We start from the raw sequence: 17744 nt of genomic DNA, 5'->3' as shown, positions 1-17744 counted from the left end.
ACGTGTACGTTTTATCACATTAAAGCTGTATAAACAGCTCTAGGAGTATTTCTATTGAGTCCTGGTCCAGCTTATACTTGTGTCCGAGCGTCTTCTCTATTTTTTCCTTGAACACGTGGCAGTCCACGTTCCCAATCTCCTCCCTGTATCTGTCGTAGTGGTACGTGCCTTTCGTCCTTTGCGCCTCCTCAGGGCTGCTTTCCTCCACCCCTCCTTCCATTTCGTCAGTTTGACACTCGGTGCTTCCTTCTTTAGCTCCGTGGTGGCTGTAGTTAAGCGGCAGGTGGTGCCGGTTTACCAAGAGGGCGTATATGATGACTTGCGATAACGGCTCCAGAATCTTATTATTGAGCATGTCATTCTAAAAAGGCATTGTTATCATCTCTAGCTATGTTCTGGTTCACCTAATTCCAACTTTACTCATTCTAGCTTAACGTCTACTATTGTATAATTGTTGGGTATTTTTGTTAACCCGTGGAATATGTGGCCAACTACCCCAGGTGTCGTGCTAACTACTATCACTATCACCATCACTCTAACTAGTTTTTTTTCCGTTGTTTCTGCATAACTTCTCACCTTGACTGGATTAAATGTCGACAGTATGTGTTGCACGTGCTGCTTCAGTGTCGACGTCATCATCGTTGGCAAATCTCTGATGCAGCAGTCGTACAGTTGTTCAAATTGCTCCTACACGCATTTATTTTACTTCTATCTGCTACTTTGTTCCAATCCTCTATCTCCTATTCTACTTAATAAGCTCCTATTTTTTACTTATTTGTGTTTACTTTTCTAGATAACTACTTTTAATCTTCTGCTTATCTGACTACTGTTATTCATCACTTCTCATTTAACTTGTTCCCCTCATTTTTAGCCTAAACTTACGTTGTAGTGTTCTTGCTGTGGTATTCCTGAGTTAATTAACTCTCTCGTTCTTTTTGTTATGAGGTTACTCAACACGTACCATAGTACTGAGAACATTCCCAAGCTGTCTTGCTCTATGTACCCTCTTGTTCCTACTACCTTTCCGCCTTCTTCCTTTTCTTTATTACTTATTTTATCTTCATTATTTCCTTTTCCTTCTGCTGATTTATATATTGATCTCAGGTTCTTTGTTTCCTTATCAAACTTAACGTTTACTTCTGACATTGACGAATCTGACAGGCTATCAAATGACTCAAAGTCTTCGTATATTTCAAATGTATCTATTTTTAATTCTCCAATTTCTCTTTTATCTTTCTTTTCTTCTTTATTTACTTCCTTTTCTTCATTTTTTTCTTTCTCATTATCTATATACATTCTATTTTCTAGTTCATTTCCACCATATCTTCCTTTCTTTTCTGACACATTATCCACACCGCTTATTTCACTCATATCTACCTTCACTTGTTCCATTTTTACTATATTCTCGCAATCTATATCCATTTTTCCTTCTGATGAGCATTCTGGCAGTGTGAATACGTTATCGTGTAACTTTTTAAGCGTTTCGTTGTCTGCGCATCTCATTGCTCTTGGTGTGAACGATCCTGTTTCCACTGGTGACGTTGCCATTTTTGCGTGCACTTTCTTATTTTCTTCTAGGCACTTGACTGAGCAGAACGACTCATATTCTTCTCTGTTGTATATGTTTTTCGATATAACGTCTATTTTATACTTCGACTTACACCCGCTAAACATCCATATTCTTTTGTCCATTTATTTTCACGTATTAATGTTTATTGTCACATTTTTGTGCATAACTATTTATACTGATTCGTGTATACATTTCTACTTACATATATAAAATTCTATTCATATATACTTATACTTGTATATTATATCTATATATATCTTTTGCCTTACCTCTTGCTTATTTGATTCTGGCAGTATATGTGCGAGCATTTCCCTCTGGCTACTCTCTCCGCTCCTATATCCTCTAGTGTTGTCGTATCAAAGTACGTGAATATTAGTCTTTCCACTATTTTACAGGAGTCGCACGCCTCCGGTGACCTCTTTCGGCACCTAAACCTCGTTCCGTCGCTCGTCACATCTATCAGATGGTGCAGTATTCTGTAGAAATACGTCGCATTGCTGATTTTATCTTCCGAGTTCTTCGTTTCCATATTTTCTAGCTTACTTTTCCCTTCTTTCTCGCGTACTCCGGCATCAACATCATTGACAACACTACTACTGTTATTGCCGCCGTTACTGTCATAATTATTACAATTGGTATTATTGTTCTTGGCATCCTCCTCTCTACTGTACTGTTTTTTTGCGGAATCCTCTCTCTTATCTCCTATTTCTTCATAATTTACTTTAGATTCCCAATCTTCACCTTCAAACTTCAATTCTTCCAGAATTTCCTGGTCCAAATACTCTGTATTTACTTTTCCGGCCTTTTTCGCCTCTGCTTTTAATTTTTTTAGTGTATCGTTTGGTTCTTGGTAGTTGTACTGGTATTGTTCGTAGTAGAACACGAGCGGCTCTGACTGATCAAAGTGGACTGTTGATGAAAACTGTACCATAAATTTTTTATTTTACTTTCTTCTCCTTTTAGTATATTGTTTATTTGTGGCCTTCCTGCCTCCTTTCCGTTGTTCTATGGTGGCTCACCCTATTCTCACTCCCTAAGGTCATTTATTTTACTCATACTCACACAGTACCTATTTATTCTACTAATTCCATGTATTTTTATTTTATTATTTTTATTGTTATATTATTTCTCCTTTTACAGGTCTGGTCTTTGTTTTGGTGGCTTCGGTCCTCCTGCTGGCTTCGCTACTATTATTTGGTCCACTGTCAGGATTGTCATAAGCGCCTCGTAACACAGACTCAGCAGGTTCCTTTTCGTTTCGTAGTGGTCGAACACCTTCATTTCCTTTGCGTTTCCCAGGCTTCCTGTTTCCACGTCCACTGATGTGTAGGCGTTTCCGTTTTCGTGTAGGCTCAGCAGCTGTGTCAGCAGCGTTTCCGCGTCCACTCCTGCGTTTGTCGCCAGTATTTTCGGCACGACTTGCAGTCCCTTTGCGAATGCCTCCACTGCGTATCTTTCCAGTCCTGCCACTGTGCTGCTGAATTTTTTCAGTTTCGTCGAGAGCTCCAGCTCCACTGCTCCTCCTCCTGCCAGGAACCTTCCGTCTTCCTTCATGTTGTCTACCAGTGCCACTGCGTCGTCTATTCCTCTTTCCACTTCGTCCAGTTGGTTCATTGTTGCTCCCTTGAGCACTATTGTGTTTACTCTCGAGTCCTTTGCGTTTATTATTACGCACCTCTTGCTGCTAATCTCTATCAACTCCATGCTGTCCACGTACCCCAGTTCTTCGTTTACGTTAACTTTACTTTCTCCTTCGGTGCCTCTGTTTTCTGTCTGCAGTTGTGACAGGCTCATCAGTGCCTGGGACCTAGTTGCTCTACACACTCTTCTCAGGTCGAACTTTGACGTCAGCTTCAGCACCAGTATTTCGTACTTGTTGCAGTAGTGCAGTGCCAGCTCTGACACTGCTCCGTTGCACACTATTGCTCCCACTCCTCTGTCCTTAACGCTTCTTATTACCTTTTCCATTTCCTTCTCTTCTCCCTTCGTGAAGTTAAGCAGCTGTTCTGCTGTTTTCAGCAGTACTGTTCCCTTGGTTTCTGTCCCTGCAAACTCCAGGCCTACTGACAGCACCATCACTCTGCAGTTGTATGCCTTCTTCACTGCTCCCTGCGGCTCTCTCAGCAACACTAGACCGTTAACTACCTTTGACTCTCTAAGTGAGCCTCCCGTCAACTTCACCACTCTCACGTTCTCCACGTCAAAGTTTTTCGGGTCTGCTGGCATGATTGACGCCACTGACTCTGCCACCAGCTTCGTCACTGGCTCTGACATGTAGTTAAACTTCGAGTTTACTGCGCTGTGCAGCACTGTCTTAAGTCCTTCTGTGTCGTGCAGGTCCTTTACTTCATGGCATATCAAACCTATATAATTTAAAATTTTTACCATTTTTTAATCATATATTTATCGCTAGCTCTTAAACCTACTTGGTAGTTGTTCTAACACTTTATTAAATGCTATTTCGTAGCCCTTTCTTATATCTGACACGTGGACTCCTTCCTGCAACAACTCTCCTGCGTTTGACAGCAGTTCTCCTAACAGTGCCACCAGTGTGTTCGTTCCGTCTCCGAACTGCTGGTCTTGTGCTTCTACTGCCGACGTCAGTATCTTTCCTACTGGGTGTGCTACTTCCAATTCCGCCAGTATTGTGTTACAGTCTGATGTTACAAACTTCTTATCTATATGATTAACTATCAGCTTCTTCATGCTATTCGGGCCCAGCGACGTCTTCAGCATATCTGAGATTTCTTGAACTGCCTCTATGTTTCTCAGCGTTGAGTTTTCCGACGCTCCCAGGTACTTCCCTCCCTCTCTCATGAGAGCTCTCGCTCCAAATTTATGTTGAAACATCTTTATTTTTAATTTTATGAAATATATTTTATTTATTCCTTTTAGATTATTTGATTTAAGCTATCTCAAACATCAAATAATTTACAAAAAATTAAGCAAATAACATAATGGCTTCTTTTGTATTCACTGTTTTTAACTAATAATTTACTCAACAGCTTGTGTAAATATGCTAAAATTATTTTTTAGAGAATTAATACAGGTGAATTTAACACAAATATAATAATTTAGAAGACAAAACTGCATTAAATAAGTATAATTGATCAGCTCAAACACTACATATAAGATGTTGTGTAAAAAATCATAAAATTCTCACTATTATCTCAAATTACAATTTGAACTTTTATATTTTATAATCTTGTATGTTTACTATGTCGAACTGTGTAATTACTTTTCATGGTCTAAAGACGCAGCCACACTCGTCTCCGTTTGCAATCAGTTCCATTCAGGCCAAATAATGGCCATATCGCACACTATCACTCTATCTGTGGTCCACACTTTTTAAAATGATTCCATATAATGAGTCTTTCAAACATATCTAGTATTGTGGACCAACTCGGTTTACCGTTTTCGTGTGTTGTTGCTCGCAGGGATTTGGTCTCTTTTTCAATAAATCAGCTGAATCTTCTAAAGAATGTTTCCAGAAAGTTTTCTCAAATTGATTTGCTGGATAAAAACTATCCTAGTGACGAGCTTTTGGTCAAATTTTTCAGGAATGGTTCCCGTGTACTTGAAGAATCCCTTTGTTTGATAAACAACAATTCACACAACGCCGACCTTCCACGCCCCTCTATGTTATTTAGAAAGATTGAAAGCTCATTAGGGAATTATGGATTCTTAACACATCGCACAAATGATGTTTCAAATTGGGACTTGAATCAGGCCATGGTTAAACTAGAACGAGTTTTAAACGATGGTCTTGTTGGTTTTTTCTGTACTATAGGCAATTCTGGGTTATTTTTACACAATGTGAACTTTATGAAGAATGTTTTAGGTCAGATAAGCATTAAAAAACTGAGATACCCTGCTTTGGTGTGTATCCTTGGGGTCATCAGCAAGTGCGATCTTTTCAGATATGACGAGTTTCAAGACTTCATGGGTTCACTTTTTTCCTTTTTCACTAGAAACCACAGGGCCTTGGGATACTTGAGTGACTTGGATACCACCCTCTTGTTGTTTCATAGAATCGCCACCTTGTACATGTCTCGACCGAGCTCGGTCTTAACAAACACGCTTAACACAGATTGCAGTCAAATGAAACACACTCTTGAACTACTAACTCTACTCGGTGCTAGCGTAGATAAGGTATCTCAGATGGCAGACTACCGACCCTCATGTTCCAAGACTGAGGGAGGAGCCAAACATATGAAATCACTGAACAATCTCGTTCAATCAGTATTTTTAATACACGAATACGATCGGGACTTAATATTTAGGCTACCTTTGGACAAGTTGACCAAACTCAAGTCGATTCTATCTGAGGATTCCATCAGTCAACAGCATGGCTGTGAGTATGGCCCAGATGAGAACGGGTCAGGCACATCTAAACCAAACGCACTCACGACCAATCATCTGAACAACACCAGCCTTTTACATTTGAAGATACAGAACGTGCTAACTGCCGTTGTCAACTCCGATGCTGCTGGCATCAATACCGATGACATGGGCAGCAAAGGTGTGTATCGCAAGGATGCTTATGGGCGCAAAGATGTAAAGAGAGTTTTGAATGAAATTAGAGTCGGCTCTAGCTTGTACTTCATAGACCTGTTGGTCGTCTAGGTGATTCCGTACTTGCAGTCCTTCGCAAAGTGTCCAGGCTACACATTGTGGTTATTCACTGGCAATGGGCTAAGATAGTACTGGCAGGCGATACTGCTGATACAGGCAGCGTGTACTACTTTATAGGGGTAGTGAACAGACGACTTGGGGCGTGAATATCTGATTAGTTGTATACTCTGGGTTACCTGGTTGCAGGAGTAGCACAGCTCACCGCTGGAAACCACTATGCAGTTGGGGTCCTTCCTCACCGATTCCCTGAAGCAATTGTTTTTTTGGCCAAGGTACCTTATGGCGTAAGTCTCGTGGTACTTGCTCGACCGCTTCCTCCTGAACGACTCAAACAGGTCCTCGTTTGAGCCCATGCCGATGCCCTCCTTGGCACCGAGTCCGTACGAATCGGTCACAGACACTGGGGCATTCGCGGGTGTGTATAAGTCCCTCTTGACTGTGTTAATTAGGTCCTCGGGACTCACAATCTTTATCGGCTGTGCCGTCTGGCGGTTCAGGCTAAACTTCCTCCTTCGGGAGTAGTTGTACTTCGGGTCGTTCGGGTCTATTTCTTCCTTGTACTGCTGGAACAGTTCATCGAGTTCGTCGTAGAAGTCCTCCACCTGGTTACGCTGCACCAGCGTTGGCTCCTGTGCTGGTTGACTCGGGCGCCTGTTAGGCACATCCACCACGTTATCCAGCGGCCTATAGGGCACGAAACCCTCGCCTTTCCTCAGTTTACTGAGGACGCTCGCCATAATTCCCACGTTGCACGCGTCCAAGTCCTCCTTATCTTTTAACTTGTCAAAGTGAACGCCGTTCGTACTGGGCTGGTGTGGTGGCGGAATGAACTGCGGCACTGGAAACGGCAGGCCTCCCGGCACTTGTGTGACTGGCGGAATCTGAAAGGGCTGGGGAAGGTGTACTGGCGGGGGCATTTGTGGGCCTGGCGCCATGAACGGCTGATACGCTGCCATTGGCTGTAGCGGTGGCACGATCTGAGGGTGGAATCTTCCATTTTGTTCCATGGCGCCCTTATCTGAGCTGTTCGGGTCCCTATGAAATCCGTGAAATACTCCCTGGGTAAAGTTTGTGGCCACGCTGCCGGAGATCGACTGCTGAGGGTGCGATACATCTTGGGAGTCGTGAAAACCTGATCGTTTTGAGGGGTTCGGGTCGTCAAACCGACTTCTAAAAATAATTATTATTTAATTTCGCACTTAGTATTTTTCTCTACGTGGCAACTAATATTCTATGCCTAGGCTTAACAAACTTTCTTCTGTGTTTGCTGGAATGGTCAAGCGGCGTCGATCCAGCCATTCTTTAAATCAGTGGGTAGAATCTAACTCCTAATGAGATCCTATCTCGTTGCGATGTGATCAGATTGGACTATAATATATTTTAGAAAATGTACTAAAATTTTATTATAACACAGAGCTCCATTTTAAATTATTTGCCCTTCCCTTTGTCCACAATTTAAACACATATTTATATAATACATAATTGTTGTTATTCGAACAAATATATTGAATTAAAGTCTTATTGTGTTCACTCTCTTTGTTTCCATGTATGGTGAGGATATTTAACACAAACTGAGGTTTGGTAATCAATTTTTACTAGAAATGAAATTTTTATCTTTTGGTGTTTTTTGCTGAAATATAAGTAGAAAATGTCAAACGGAAGGTCGGAAGATACGGAAGTAGATTTCAAGGAGATCAGCTTGGATCAACCCATTGATACTCCACATTCCGAGCAAGTAGACCCGAATTTGAATCAGAATCTAGGTGTTACTGAAATAAATGAATCATTAGAAGGCGATCGCAACAATTTCAGTCCTAATTTCTACGAATCAGGCTACACTTGGCAGTCAGAGAGGTGTGAACATGAAAGATCCATCTCAGAGTCTATACAGTTTCAATCAAATTTAGATTCACAAATCAGTGAGAGAGTTATACAAAGACTAGACTACGGCTTTAATAACGTTGATGAACCGGAGGAAAGCGGGAGTTCAGAGACCACATCCACTCATTTGGGCGGCCCAAATTACAATAATTTGGCCAACTATTCCACTGACGTTGAAAAGACTGGAGAAAACGGTTTAAGAAACTCTGATAACTCGGGAGATGAGTCTGGGAACAGTGAATCAGCTCCATCGCGTTTCAGGCAAATACCTATTCGGGACGAGGCTGAGATGAGTAAAATTCACAGGGAAGCTCTGAGACTGATGACAGTGGAATCGGATGAAGAGCTCTCAGAGTCGTCAGTATCTGGAGGAGAAGATAAAGAGGACCGGCTGGGCGACGAGCCGCCCGAGTACAACCTCTCAGACCAACAGTCCCCGGACCGATTATCAGAACCTTCCCGGGATTTGGGATTTTCGGACATAGACCTGTCGCCGAAGAAGGAACTCAAGGCAAAACATCGCAAAAAGCATAAATCGAGCTCAAAAACATTCGAGTCTATTTTCCAAAAATCGTCCAGCGGCAAGTTAGGGAAAACGCAGAAGACCAAGACCACAGCTGCTACGACCAGCCCTACGGCAAAGGAAAACGTATTCGTCACCACCAGCACGAGCTCCATGGGCAGCTCGAAGAAGAAGGAAAAGAGTCCGACCTGGACGAACTATGAGATACCGAGTAAGCCGGGGAGGAAGGGGCCGACGCTGGGCGTCTTCTACGACTCGGTCAAGTCGTCGAAGACGTACCAGAGGGCGGAGAGCGGGAAGGACCAGAAGTGCATAGTGCTCCAGACGCCGGACTCGCTAGAGCGGTACCTGCACCCGTTCCAGGTGGTCTCGAACTACTACCAGAACACCAACTACATCAAGTACTACAACAAGAACGCGGGCGACGAGGACGGCCTCATGAACAACTACTACTTCATCAACACGATGACGCAGCGGAAGAGCCTGCTGCCCTACTACGTGACTAAGACCATATTCGGAAACGTTCCCGGGATGGGCAGGGTGCTGGTGTGCGGAACTCAGTGCGGGAAGATAATCTTCTACTCGTTCTTCAGCCTCGACGAGCTGCTGGTGCTGGACACGCGCACGGTCTACGACAAGTACCTCTCCAGAGACAACTCGATCGACTCAGAGAGCGGGTGCGACATGAACAGGGCGATAGACTCGACGCTCTTCGAAGTGAACTGTTTGTCGCTGATATCTACCTTCCACAACTACAGCTCACTGCTCGCAATCGGGAACCACCTGGGCCACCTGCTACTGTACCAGATACCCAAGTTGCAGCTGATTAAAATGATCTACCCAGTCAACCTGGGCACCACGACCTCCTTTACCCCAAACAGCAGCATTAACACGCTTTCTAGCACTCAAAGCCACAACTCGCTCAGCAGCCAGGAGAGCATAGTCACTGATACCGAGGAGGTGCTGATCGACGAGTTGGAGCTGCTGAAGATCAGGAGGCACAAGAACAACACTGGCGTGAACAGGGCCGAGAACGGAGTGGTCTCCGCCGACGACGACGTCGTCTTCATATCCTGCCTGGGGAGCTGCGCTGCCACCGGGGACCTGTGGGTGGGCTACGGCAACGGCAACTTCGCCATCTACTCGCGCGCCTTCAAGCTCAGGCACTTCTGCAACTCGAGTCACCTGAGTGAGGGCAGCGCCGCCAACATCACTCTCGACCAGGGCGTCTACAGCGTCAACGCCTTCGAGTTCTGCAACCACGAGCAGATCGTGCTCGTGCTTTACGGCAACGTGAAGGTCGACATCTTCACCTTCGAGGGCGCGTTCCTCAGCACCATCAGCGCGACGAGGCTCACCAACAACGCCACGCCCATATCGACCATCCACGTGTCGAACTCGCGCGCCAGCGGCAGTGTTCTTTACATGGGCCTGATGGACGGCTCCCTGCTCGTGAAGCAGATCGTGTACACCACGAGCGCGTCCAACAACGGCGGCAGCCCTGCGAAGGACGCCAAGCCGGGCTGCGGCGATGAGGACCGTGGTCTCGTCCAGCTGCTCAGCAACAACATCGAGTTCGTGCTCCTGTACAACCTGAGTTACAGGATCGACGGCGAGCTGAACTTCGGCGCTCCCGTCACCAGCATTTGTCCCGTGCCCTCTCAGCACCTTGTACTACTAGGCAACGCCTCTGGAGGCTTATCCGTGATATCCAATTTGGATGTTTAACATGTAATGTTTTATTTACTTTACGTGCCTTACACACTGCGCCTTCCTTCGCTTTCCCACTTGTGAACATGTACGTATACTGGTGTGTATACCATACTATCTCAATACCAACACATACACTGATATGCATACATATATACACACACATACACACAGACGAACATATATACACACACACATACACACAACCGATCTATCGTGTACTGTATACTCTTTACGTTTTTACGCTGTTTATGTGGAGTATTTGCGTCACGCAGGCTCTGCACATCGGGCACCTGCCGATCTGCACTGACAGGCTGATTGAGCACTCCGAACACAGGCACAGGTGCCTGCACGGCATCAGGATTGTGTTAGACGGTTTATCGAGGCATATTGAGCACTTTTTTATCCTCTCGTCCTTGTCCTCGGCCACGTTGTTGTACTCCGACTGGTTCAGCCCGTAGACCTCCTGAACCTGGTACCCCAAGTCTCCCACTTGTATTCTTCTCTTCGTTACGAAGATGTTCCACTGGTTTGCGTAGTCGTTTTTCAGTCCGCACATCACGTAGTACTTGAACTCGCTTTCCTTCGACCTCACCACCATCAGGATTGGCACGAACTTCCTCTCCGTCGTGAATGAGCACGACTCCAGCGTCACTTGTTTCAATTCCGCGATGAGCCCGTAGTCCATTTCAAACTTTACGTTCTTCCCGACCTTCAGGTCCGTTTCTTTCGTTTCACAGATCGGCTTTGTGAAGCTACAAGTTCGTTGTGCTTTTGTTGATTCTGTTTAACGTACCTTGGAACTCCGTTGTTCAATCCCTTGTGTACTTGGCCGAACTTAAGGCACAGGCAGCACTTCTCTTCCGCGTCATACTCGAAGGAAATCAGAAACTTCGGTGGTATCTACACGTTTTTCATGTACTGTCATTTCCACTTCTTAGTTATCCACTTACTGGGTCCACTGTCACTGTGTCCTTCTTTAGTATGAAAACGGATTTTGAAAATTTTAAATTTGGGACCATTACGTTGCTTACTGGCTTAGATTTTGGCGGGTCTTCGTACATCTGCAAATTATAGTTGATTCCTCTAATTAACGGCTAAATATGTATAATTCTTACTGGAATCACGTATCCTGGCATATCTAATGAGACTATCCGCTGGTCCAGCTCCTCTTCTGGTTCATCTGTAGCTTCTCTTTTAAACTTCCTCTGAGAATTTCCCATTATTTATAAAATACATTATTTCCGCAGGCATTAACTATTGTACATATATCGTTTTAAAAAGAAATCCACATCCTATTCATATGTTACATATTCTGGTTAATTAATTAAAATATTAGAGTACCACCAAAATACTATTTTGAATAAAAATCTTCATAAATTGAATCTTATGTACTACTGATGTCATTTAAGAATCACACAAAAATAGTGCTATAAATTACCATAATTTTTATTATTCGTTTTTAAACCAATAAGAATCCAGTTCGAAATCATCCTTTTATTTATTGGTATCGTTTTCTGGTTCTATTGTATTAAATTCATCGATGTTTAACTTATTGCTAACCACACACTGAGACTCTTTTTTGACGGCCGATACTTGTTACATTTAACACGTACAAAGATTTTAACTATATTACAGTGTTTTAAACTTTAATCCGATACCTTCAGCGTTCCTACCTCCATGACGAACACCGTTCTTGTTTGGTTCGGCGTGGAGGACGTGGGATTTATGAAATCCATCAGTTTCGTCAGGATGTTCGAAATTGTCATTCCCTCCGGGTTCCCCTCGTACCTTTGGAAAATACAGACCTTGTAATCGCCGTTTTTAATTCTGAGGTCGCTGAAGGTTAGCTTATCTGCTGCTACATTCGTCTCGTAGTCTAGGTTCAGAGCTCCTGCTGTGAACAGGAGGTTTGCCACTAGATTAGCTTTATCACACCTTCCGTCTGGCGTTGTGAGGGCCAGACCCATGCACTTACTGAAATTTGATCCGTCGACTTCCAGCGCCCCTACTTCGACACCGTTGTTCTTGACGGTGTAGGATTTTAGCGAAGTCACCACTGGCTGAGTGCAGGGCGTATAACCTTCTGGGCACGTCAGCGTAGCTGAGTCGCCAAATGTCGAGCAACTTAGGGAGTTGTTAGTTACGCTCACGCACTGGGTGGCTCCTTGCAGCTCGCTCCTACACGAGTGGGTGCAGTCCACGGAGCAGTCTCCACTGGCTTTTTTCCAAAAGTCTACAACTCTCTTCTTTTCTTCGTCAGTTAAACTGGCTAGATCAACTGGGTTGGGCGCTGTCTGAGTATTGGTAGGTGCTTGAGTATTATTACCTTGTTGAGCTACACTGGCTCCAGTCTCTGGAGCTGCGTGACTTGTATCGGCCGCTGGCTGCACGTGGTCTTTAACAACATTCTGGGTACTCTCGGATGGCTGTGTAGGAGCTGGTGCAGCAAGGTGTGTTGCTTCAGGTGTTCCGGCTGGCTGGTGCGGGTGTGCCTCGCCAACCACATGTGTATCTGCTTGCTGCGTTTCTGTGGCGTGCTTGTCCTCCTGGCCACCTTTACCACCGTCATTCGAGGCTCCTGTTTGGTCCGGAGCTGCTTCTTTGGACGGAGCGCCCTCTGGGCTACCAGCGACTCCTCCTGTTTGGGCATCAGATGTTGCTTGATTGTGAACGGCTACGCCTTCACCTTTTGTAGCATCTGCCTCTTCCCCCCGGTTGTGTTCCACCTGACTGTGGGTGTGCCCCTCTGCCTCTGTTTGTTTACTCTCGACTTGACCACCTGGTTTGTGGCCGCCGTCTGGTGACTCTTGGTGATTTTCTTGTTCTCCAGATTCCTTATGCTCTTCCTTGGCACCCTCATTATCCTTATGGGTTGATGAATCCTCTGCTTCATGTTCTTCGTGTTCATGTTTACCTTGATCATGGTCCTCTTCATTATCCTCATGATCATGATCATCACTATGATCGACATGATAAGAACCCGTGTCTGCTTTGGCTCCACCTGTACCAGCATCTACATGTGAATCTTGATCGCCCCCAGCACCCTTAGATACTTCTACTGGTGCTTCTTTGGACGACTCACCGTTATCAGCTGATTTTGAACCTTCAGCATCCCCAGTTGGTTTTTTCTCCTCAGAGCCGGCATCCTCACTTTCATTCTTTGCACCTCCTCCTTGTTCTTCTTCCTTCTTGGCAGGTTCTCCTACTGCTTTATCCTGTTCATGCTTATCAACTTCCTTAGTTTCTGTATGGGAGTCTACACTAGAATCCTTAGTGGCTCCACCGCCTGCTCCAACATCCTTATTGCTCACCACATCCACTGTTTCTCCACTTTTCACTGAATTTAAGTGTAAGAATCTCAATCAGCATTTACTAACTACTTTAATGGACGTAAAATTTGTCTAATGTGTTAATGTTGGTACTGTCTACGACACATTTTTCAGTATATGTTACTTTTGCTACCAATCTACACTACCTGATTCTGGCGTGTCCTGATTATCAGCGTCCTTTTGCAAAAATGACAATTTTATCTGAAGAATTCAAGTTATTTTTTATTTTTTGATTTTACTACACTACTGTACGATGTATAACTTTCTACTTTTACGTCTTTCAACTCACTCTATTTACTTTGTTTACATTATTTATTGAAACACATGGTTTGTATGTTATTGCTATTACGATAGTTACCAAAATGGTAAGTATATGCTTGCTTGACAGCATTTTACTCATCCGTATTCTTTACATTATATCTCCTTATTACTCCTACACATACACAAACATTGACTTTTTTCAAGTCCTACTTTTTAGTCATATCACATATTCTTTCTACTTTCCTCGTTTTTGCCTTTTTTTACCTGCGCACTCTTTGCACAGTTGTTCATTCTGTCTAATCCTCCTCAAATGCCTACACATTCCCGTCTTTCCTCCTGTAATGCCACTTATTCCATCCTTCTTTAATTTTTTCGTCATAATTTCTTGTTTTCTCATTCTGTTTTCCTTCGTTTTCTCAGAATCCCACTCCTCGCTATCTCGCCTTCTTTTCCACCTCTCTTGTCCCAGTTCCCCCTTTACTGGGCAAATTACTCTATTCCATACATACTACTTACCGTACACTCATGTATTTACCTTTCCTAACTAGCATATATTGTATTTGGCGTTATATTACAACCGTGTTTAAAATTTCCTTCCCCCGGCTTACTCCTCAGTAACCTTTTCCTCGTCTAAGCTTCAGACTTTGAACATCTCTACTTTACTTCCTCTTCTCCGCTTTCGCTTCGTTCAGAGGCTACGTACGCCGGTTTAATGTGCGCTTTTATTCATGGTTCTCTGGTTGCTATTGCTGCTGTTTTACACTCTGTGCGTCGGCTCCCGCCTCCGCTCCGCTTTCCTTGCTCTGAGCCTCCTTTTTAGGAAAAATAAGGCCTTCCGGGTAGTTCAGGTCCAGCAGGAAGTTGAAGTACTCCAGCGGGCTAAAGTAGAGTCCTCTCCAGCGCAGCACGCGCTCCTGCTTCTTCAGGTACTCGTTTCCGTAGTAGACTATTCTGTACTCCAGGAAGTCCGTCAGGTCCACGATTTTGTCGATGACTTGCGAGACCACGCCCAGCAGCTTCAGGTTGCTGATTTGGAAGTTTTCCAGCACCACGTCTCTCAGGTACGGCGACGTGTGTGCGTACTCTGAGGAGATCACCACCACCACGTGTATGTCGTCTCCGCAGCACAGGTTGTCTCCCGAGAAGATGTCCACGTTCTGGTTCGGCAGGCTCAGCTTTATGTTTGGCCTGATCGACTTGAAGAGCAGGTGCAGCTTCAGCTGTATTCTGCTGTCGTCGCGCACTACGAAGCTCGAGTCCACCAGCTGTATCGTGTTGATCCCCGTCACCCACGTCACCTCCAGCCTGTAGCCCTTCTCGTAGAGGAACGCTGGCTTGTCTCCCACGCACGGGTTCGGCGGCTTCGCTTCGTTCAGGCAGTCTCCGTACGTCGCCGGCAGGTTCTTCTTGATGACCTTGAATATTCCCGGCACTCCTGTGTCCAGGAACTCCTGCACCTTCGCCTGGCTCACCACTGCTGGCGGCGTCTTCGTCACGAAGCTGAATACGAAGAGGTACACTGATACGAAGAAGAATACTCCGAAGAAGATCGAGATGATGAACTTCGAGTACATAATGTGCCTGATAACGTCTATTGCCTTGAACATCATTCTCTTAATTCTCGTTTTCTTCTTCTTTTCTTCTTCTCCTCGGTCCTGCTCGTACATAACTTCGTTGCTTCCTCCTTCTATGTACGACTCCAGTCTCTTCAGGTTCTGGCTGTTTCCGCTCACTGCCACCTTCAGCTTCGGCACTGTGCTTTCCATTGCCTCCAGGTTCGTCTTCCCTTCGTAACTCGTATCAGACTCCGTCTTCGACGAGTTGATCGACTCTATGTACATCGTCACGTCTGACAGTCTGTTCAGGATCCTGTTGTGCCACATGAAGAACTGTATGTTAAGCAGGAGTGACGTTATTCCGAATGTCGCGATAAGCGTGTATGAGCATGCTATTTTTTTCGGCGGCAGGTAGAAGCGCACGCAGTACGCTGTTTTCAGCGACACGAACGCTGCTGTCATTCCCAGTGCCAGCACTTCTCCCAGAGACCACTCTGAGAGCAGGTTGCACGTGTTAAATATGAACTTCGTCACCTTCACGTTCGTGTTCAGGCAGTGCCCTGGGTTTATCAGCGGCTTTCCCGGGTCAAAGTTCGATATCGAGTTACAGTCCTTGTTGCTGATTGCGAAGTTGTAGAGGAACAGTCCTGCCAGGAAGAGCAGGTGGAACAGCATCGGCACCACCACTGACAGGATGAAGAAGACGAAGAAGGGCAGGTAGTACCAGCAGTCTCTCAGTGCCAGCATGATTTCGAAGAATGACATTTGGTGTCCGTCCATGCCCATTTTTTTCGTCGGGTCTGCTGTGAAGGCCACTCCGAACAGTTTTTCGTTTGTCAGGATAAGTGCTGCGCTCACCAGGTTAATCAGCACCAGCATCGTCACGAACATGTCGCATCTGTACCAGCGCACCTTGATGTCCTTTTTCTTCGAGGAGTAGATGATGTCGTAGAAGTCTGCTTCGCTCGTGCCGTCGCTCATAATGTCCAGCTGGCTGTTTTTGCCCATCAGGTTCATCAGCGACGCTCTGCTTTCTATTTGGTTCTTGCTCAGGTTCTCCAGTCCCGAGCTCATCTCGCACTCTACTGACCTGTTCTCTTCCATGTCCCTATGGTAATCTGAGATCGCCTTCGACGACGACATGTACTCTATGTTATGCTTCATGATCTCTGTGCTTTCTCTTTCCTCGTGCGATGCTAGGCAACTTGAGTAGTAGTTACTCAGCACTGGCAGACACAGCAACCTCACTGCTCTCCAGTACTCGAATATCTCTCTTTCTCCTTCCACTGCTAGGTTGAGCAGCTGCGTTCCCAGGATTGAGGTAAGGCAGTACACCACCAGGTAGAGCAGTCCTCTTCCTGGCATTGCCCATGAGAACGCTGAGCGCAGGAACGCTATGTTTACCAGCAGGATGATAACGTCCACCATTTGGAACTTCGATATCAGCTTCAGGATCAGCAGCACTTCTCGTGCGTACTTTATCAGTCTTCCGTCCTCGTATATGCTATAGTCCGACAGATCCGACTCTCCTGAACCGTTTCCTTCTTCTTCTGATGCTGAATACAGCTTCGACATTTTTGCGTTTAACCTTTTATTTACTCTTTTTCCGAAGAAAAGATTAATTTGCTTCTTTCTGTGTCTCGCCGTTATTATATATGCCAGTATTGTTGCTATCATTTTTACGAACGGCAGTGATATTGAGAATATGAACACCACCAGCACTACGAAGTATGCTTCTTGCTTCCACAGTGTACTTATTGAGTGCAGCAGGCTTTCGCTTACTGGTACAAACAGGTCCTCGTCCACGATCTCTCCCTGTTCTATGTGTATTAGGTATGAGAAGAGCAGTGCTATGAAGAACGAGTATGCTATGATCAGCAATCCTATTGCTACGTATGACATTGCTTTATATATTACGAGCCATCTTTTATTTTCCGGGCTCATTCGGTCGTACGATACGTTTTTAAATGACCAATCGAATATGTTCCATATTTTGGGTCCTTTTTTCTTCTTTGGCATTTCCGACACGCTTCTGTATGTTTCCATCAGGTCATTTTTACTTATTTCTGGCTGTGTATTTTTAACTCCTTCTGATGATGCGCTCATTCTTCTCATCAGTGCCGGTTCTTCGATTGATTGCTTCGAAATATTTTCTAATCTCTCTTGCTTCATTGAGCTGTTTGTTTATATATGTTTTTGTGTAAACTGCGTTATGGATCACAATATTAACTTCTTGTTAATACAATGGGGGACAGACAATCGTATACAGTGTTTAT

At 44.7% G+C, this 17744-nt stretch overlaps 8 protein-coding genes across 8 annotated transcripts; 2 read left to right on the top strand and 6 right to left on the bottom strand.

The window, feature by feature from the left end:
- Window positions 1-19: 19 nt before the first annotated feature.
- TOT_010001054 (conserved hypothetical protein) lies at window positions 20-2501 on the bottom strand (the record flags this gene model as incomplete). Its single annotated transcript, XM_009691606.1, has 5 exons — window positions 20-361; window positions 577-687; window positions 883-1202; window positions 1320-1666; window positions 1840-2501. 5 exons carry the CDS (start codon window positions 2499-2501, stop codon window positions 20-22), a joined length of 1782 nt encoding a protein of 593 aa, XP_009689901.1.
- A 203-nt stretch (window positions 2502-2704) lies between these two features.
- TOT_010001053 (chaperonin) lies at window positions 2705-4420 on the bottom strand (the record flags this gene model as incomplete). The annotated part of the gene is made up of 3 exons (XM_009691605.1): window positions 2705-3314; window positions 3357-3933; window positions 3997-4420. The coding sequence occupies 3 exons, from the start codon at window positions 4418-4420 to the stop codon at window positions 2705-2707; spliced, it is 1611 nt and encodes a 536-aa protein (XP_009689900.1).
- A 516-nt stretch (window positions 4421-4936) lies between these two features.
- TOT_010001052 (hypothetical protein) lies at window positions 4937-6196 on the top strand (the record flags this gene model as incomplete). Its single annotated transcript, XM_009691604.1, has 1 exon — window positions 4937-6196. One exon carries the CDS (start codon window positions 4937-4939, stop codon window positions 6194-6196), a length of 1260 nt encoding a protein of 419 aa, XP_009689899.1.
- Window positions 6197-6234: 38 nt separating this feature from the next.
- Window positions 6235-7504, bottom strand: TOT_010001051 (conserved hypothetical protein; the record flags this gene model as incomplete). Its single annotated transcript, XM_009691603.1, has 2 exons — window positions 6235-7372; window positions 7458-7504. 2 exons carry the CDS (start codon window positions 7502-7504, stop codon window positions 6235-6237), a joined length of 1185 nt encoding a protein of 394 aa, XP_009689898.1.
- Window positions 7505-7853: 349 nt separating this feature from the next.
- TOT_010001050 (conserved hypothetical protein) lies at window positions 7854-10337 on the top strand (the record flags this gene model as incomplete). The annotated part of the gene is made up of 1 exon (XM_009691602.1): window positions 7854-10337. One exon carries the CDS (start codon window positions 7854-7856, stop codon window positions 10335-10337), a length of 2484 nt encoding a protein of 827 aa, XP_009689897.1.
- A 15-nt stretch (window positions 10338-10352) lies between these two features.
- Window positions 10353-11542, bottom strand: TOT_010001049 (uncharacterized protein; the record flags this gene model as incomplete). Its single annotated transcript, XM_009691601.1, has 5 exons — window positions 10353-10416; window positions 10556-11074; window positions 11116-11222; window positions 11273-11416; window positions 11438-11542. The coding sequence occupies 5 exons, from the start codon at window positions 11540-11542 to the stop codon at window positions 10353-10355; spliced, it is 939 nt and encodes a 312-aa protein (XP_009689896.1).
- Window positions 11543-11968: 426 nt separating this feature from the next.
- On the bottom strand, window positions 11969-14051 carry TOT_010001048 (conserved hypothetical protein; the record flags this gene model as incomplete). Its single annotated transcript, XM_009691600.1, has 5 exons — window positions 11969-13236; window positions 13303-13347; window positions 13405-13659; window positions 13798-13852; window positions 13941-14051. 5 exons carry the CDS (start codon window positions 14049-14051, stop codon window positions 11969-11971), a joined length of 1734 nt encoding a protein of 577 aa, XP_009689895.1.
- A 604-nt stretch (window positions 14052-14655) lies between these two features.
- Window positions 14656-17640, bottom strand: TOT_010001047 (conserved hypothetical protein; the record flags this gene model as incomplete). The annotated part of the gene is made up of 1 exon (XM_009691599.1): window positions 14656-17640. The coding sequence occupies one exon, from the start codon at window positions 17638-17640 to the stop codon at window positions 14656-14658; it is 2985 nt and encodes a 994-aa protein (XP_009689894.1).
- Between the last annotated feature and the right edge of the window lie 104 nt (window positions 17641-17744).

The sequence above is a fragment of the Theileria orientalis genome, chromosome 1 (assembly GCF_000740895.1).
Source record: "Theileria orientalis strain Shintoku DNA, chromosome 1, complete genome".
Lineage (NCBI taxonomy): Eukaryota > Apicomplexa > Aconoidasida > Piroplasmida > Theileriidae > Theileria > Theileria orientalis.
This window is presented reverse-complemented; position numbering and strand designations above follow the sequence as displayed.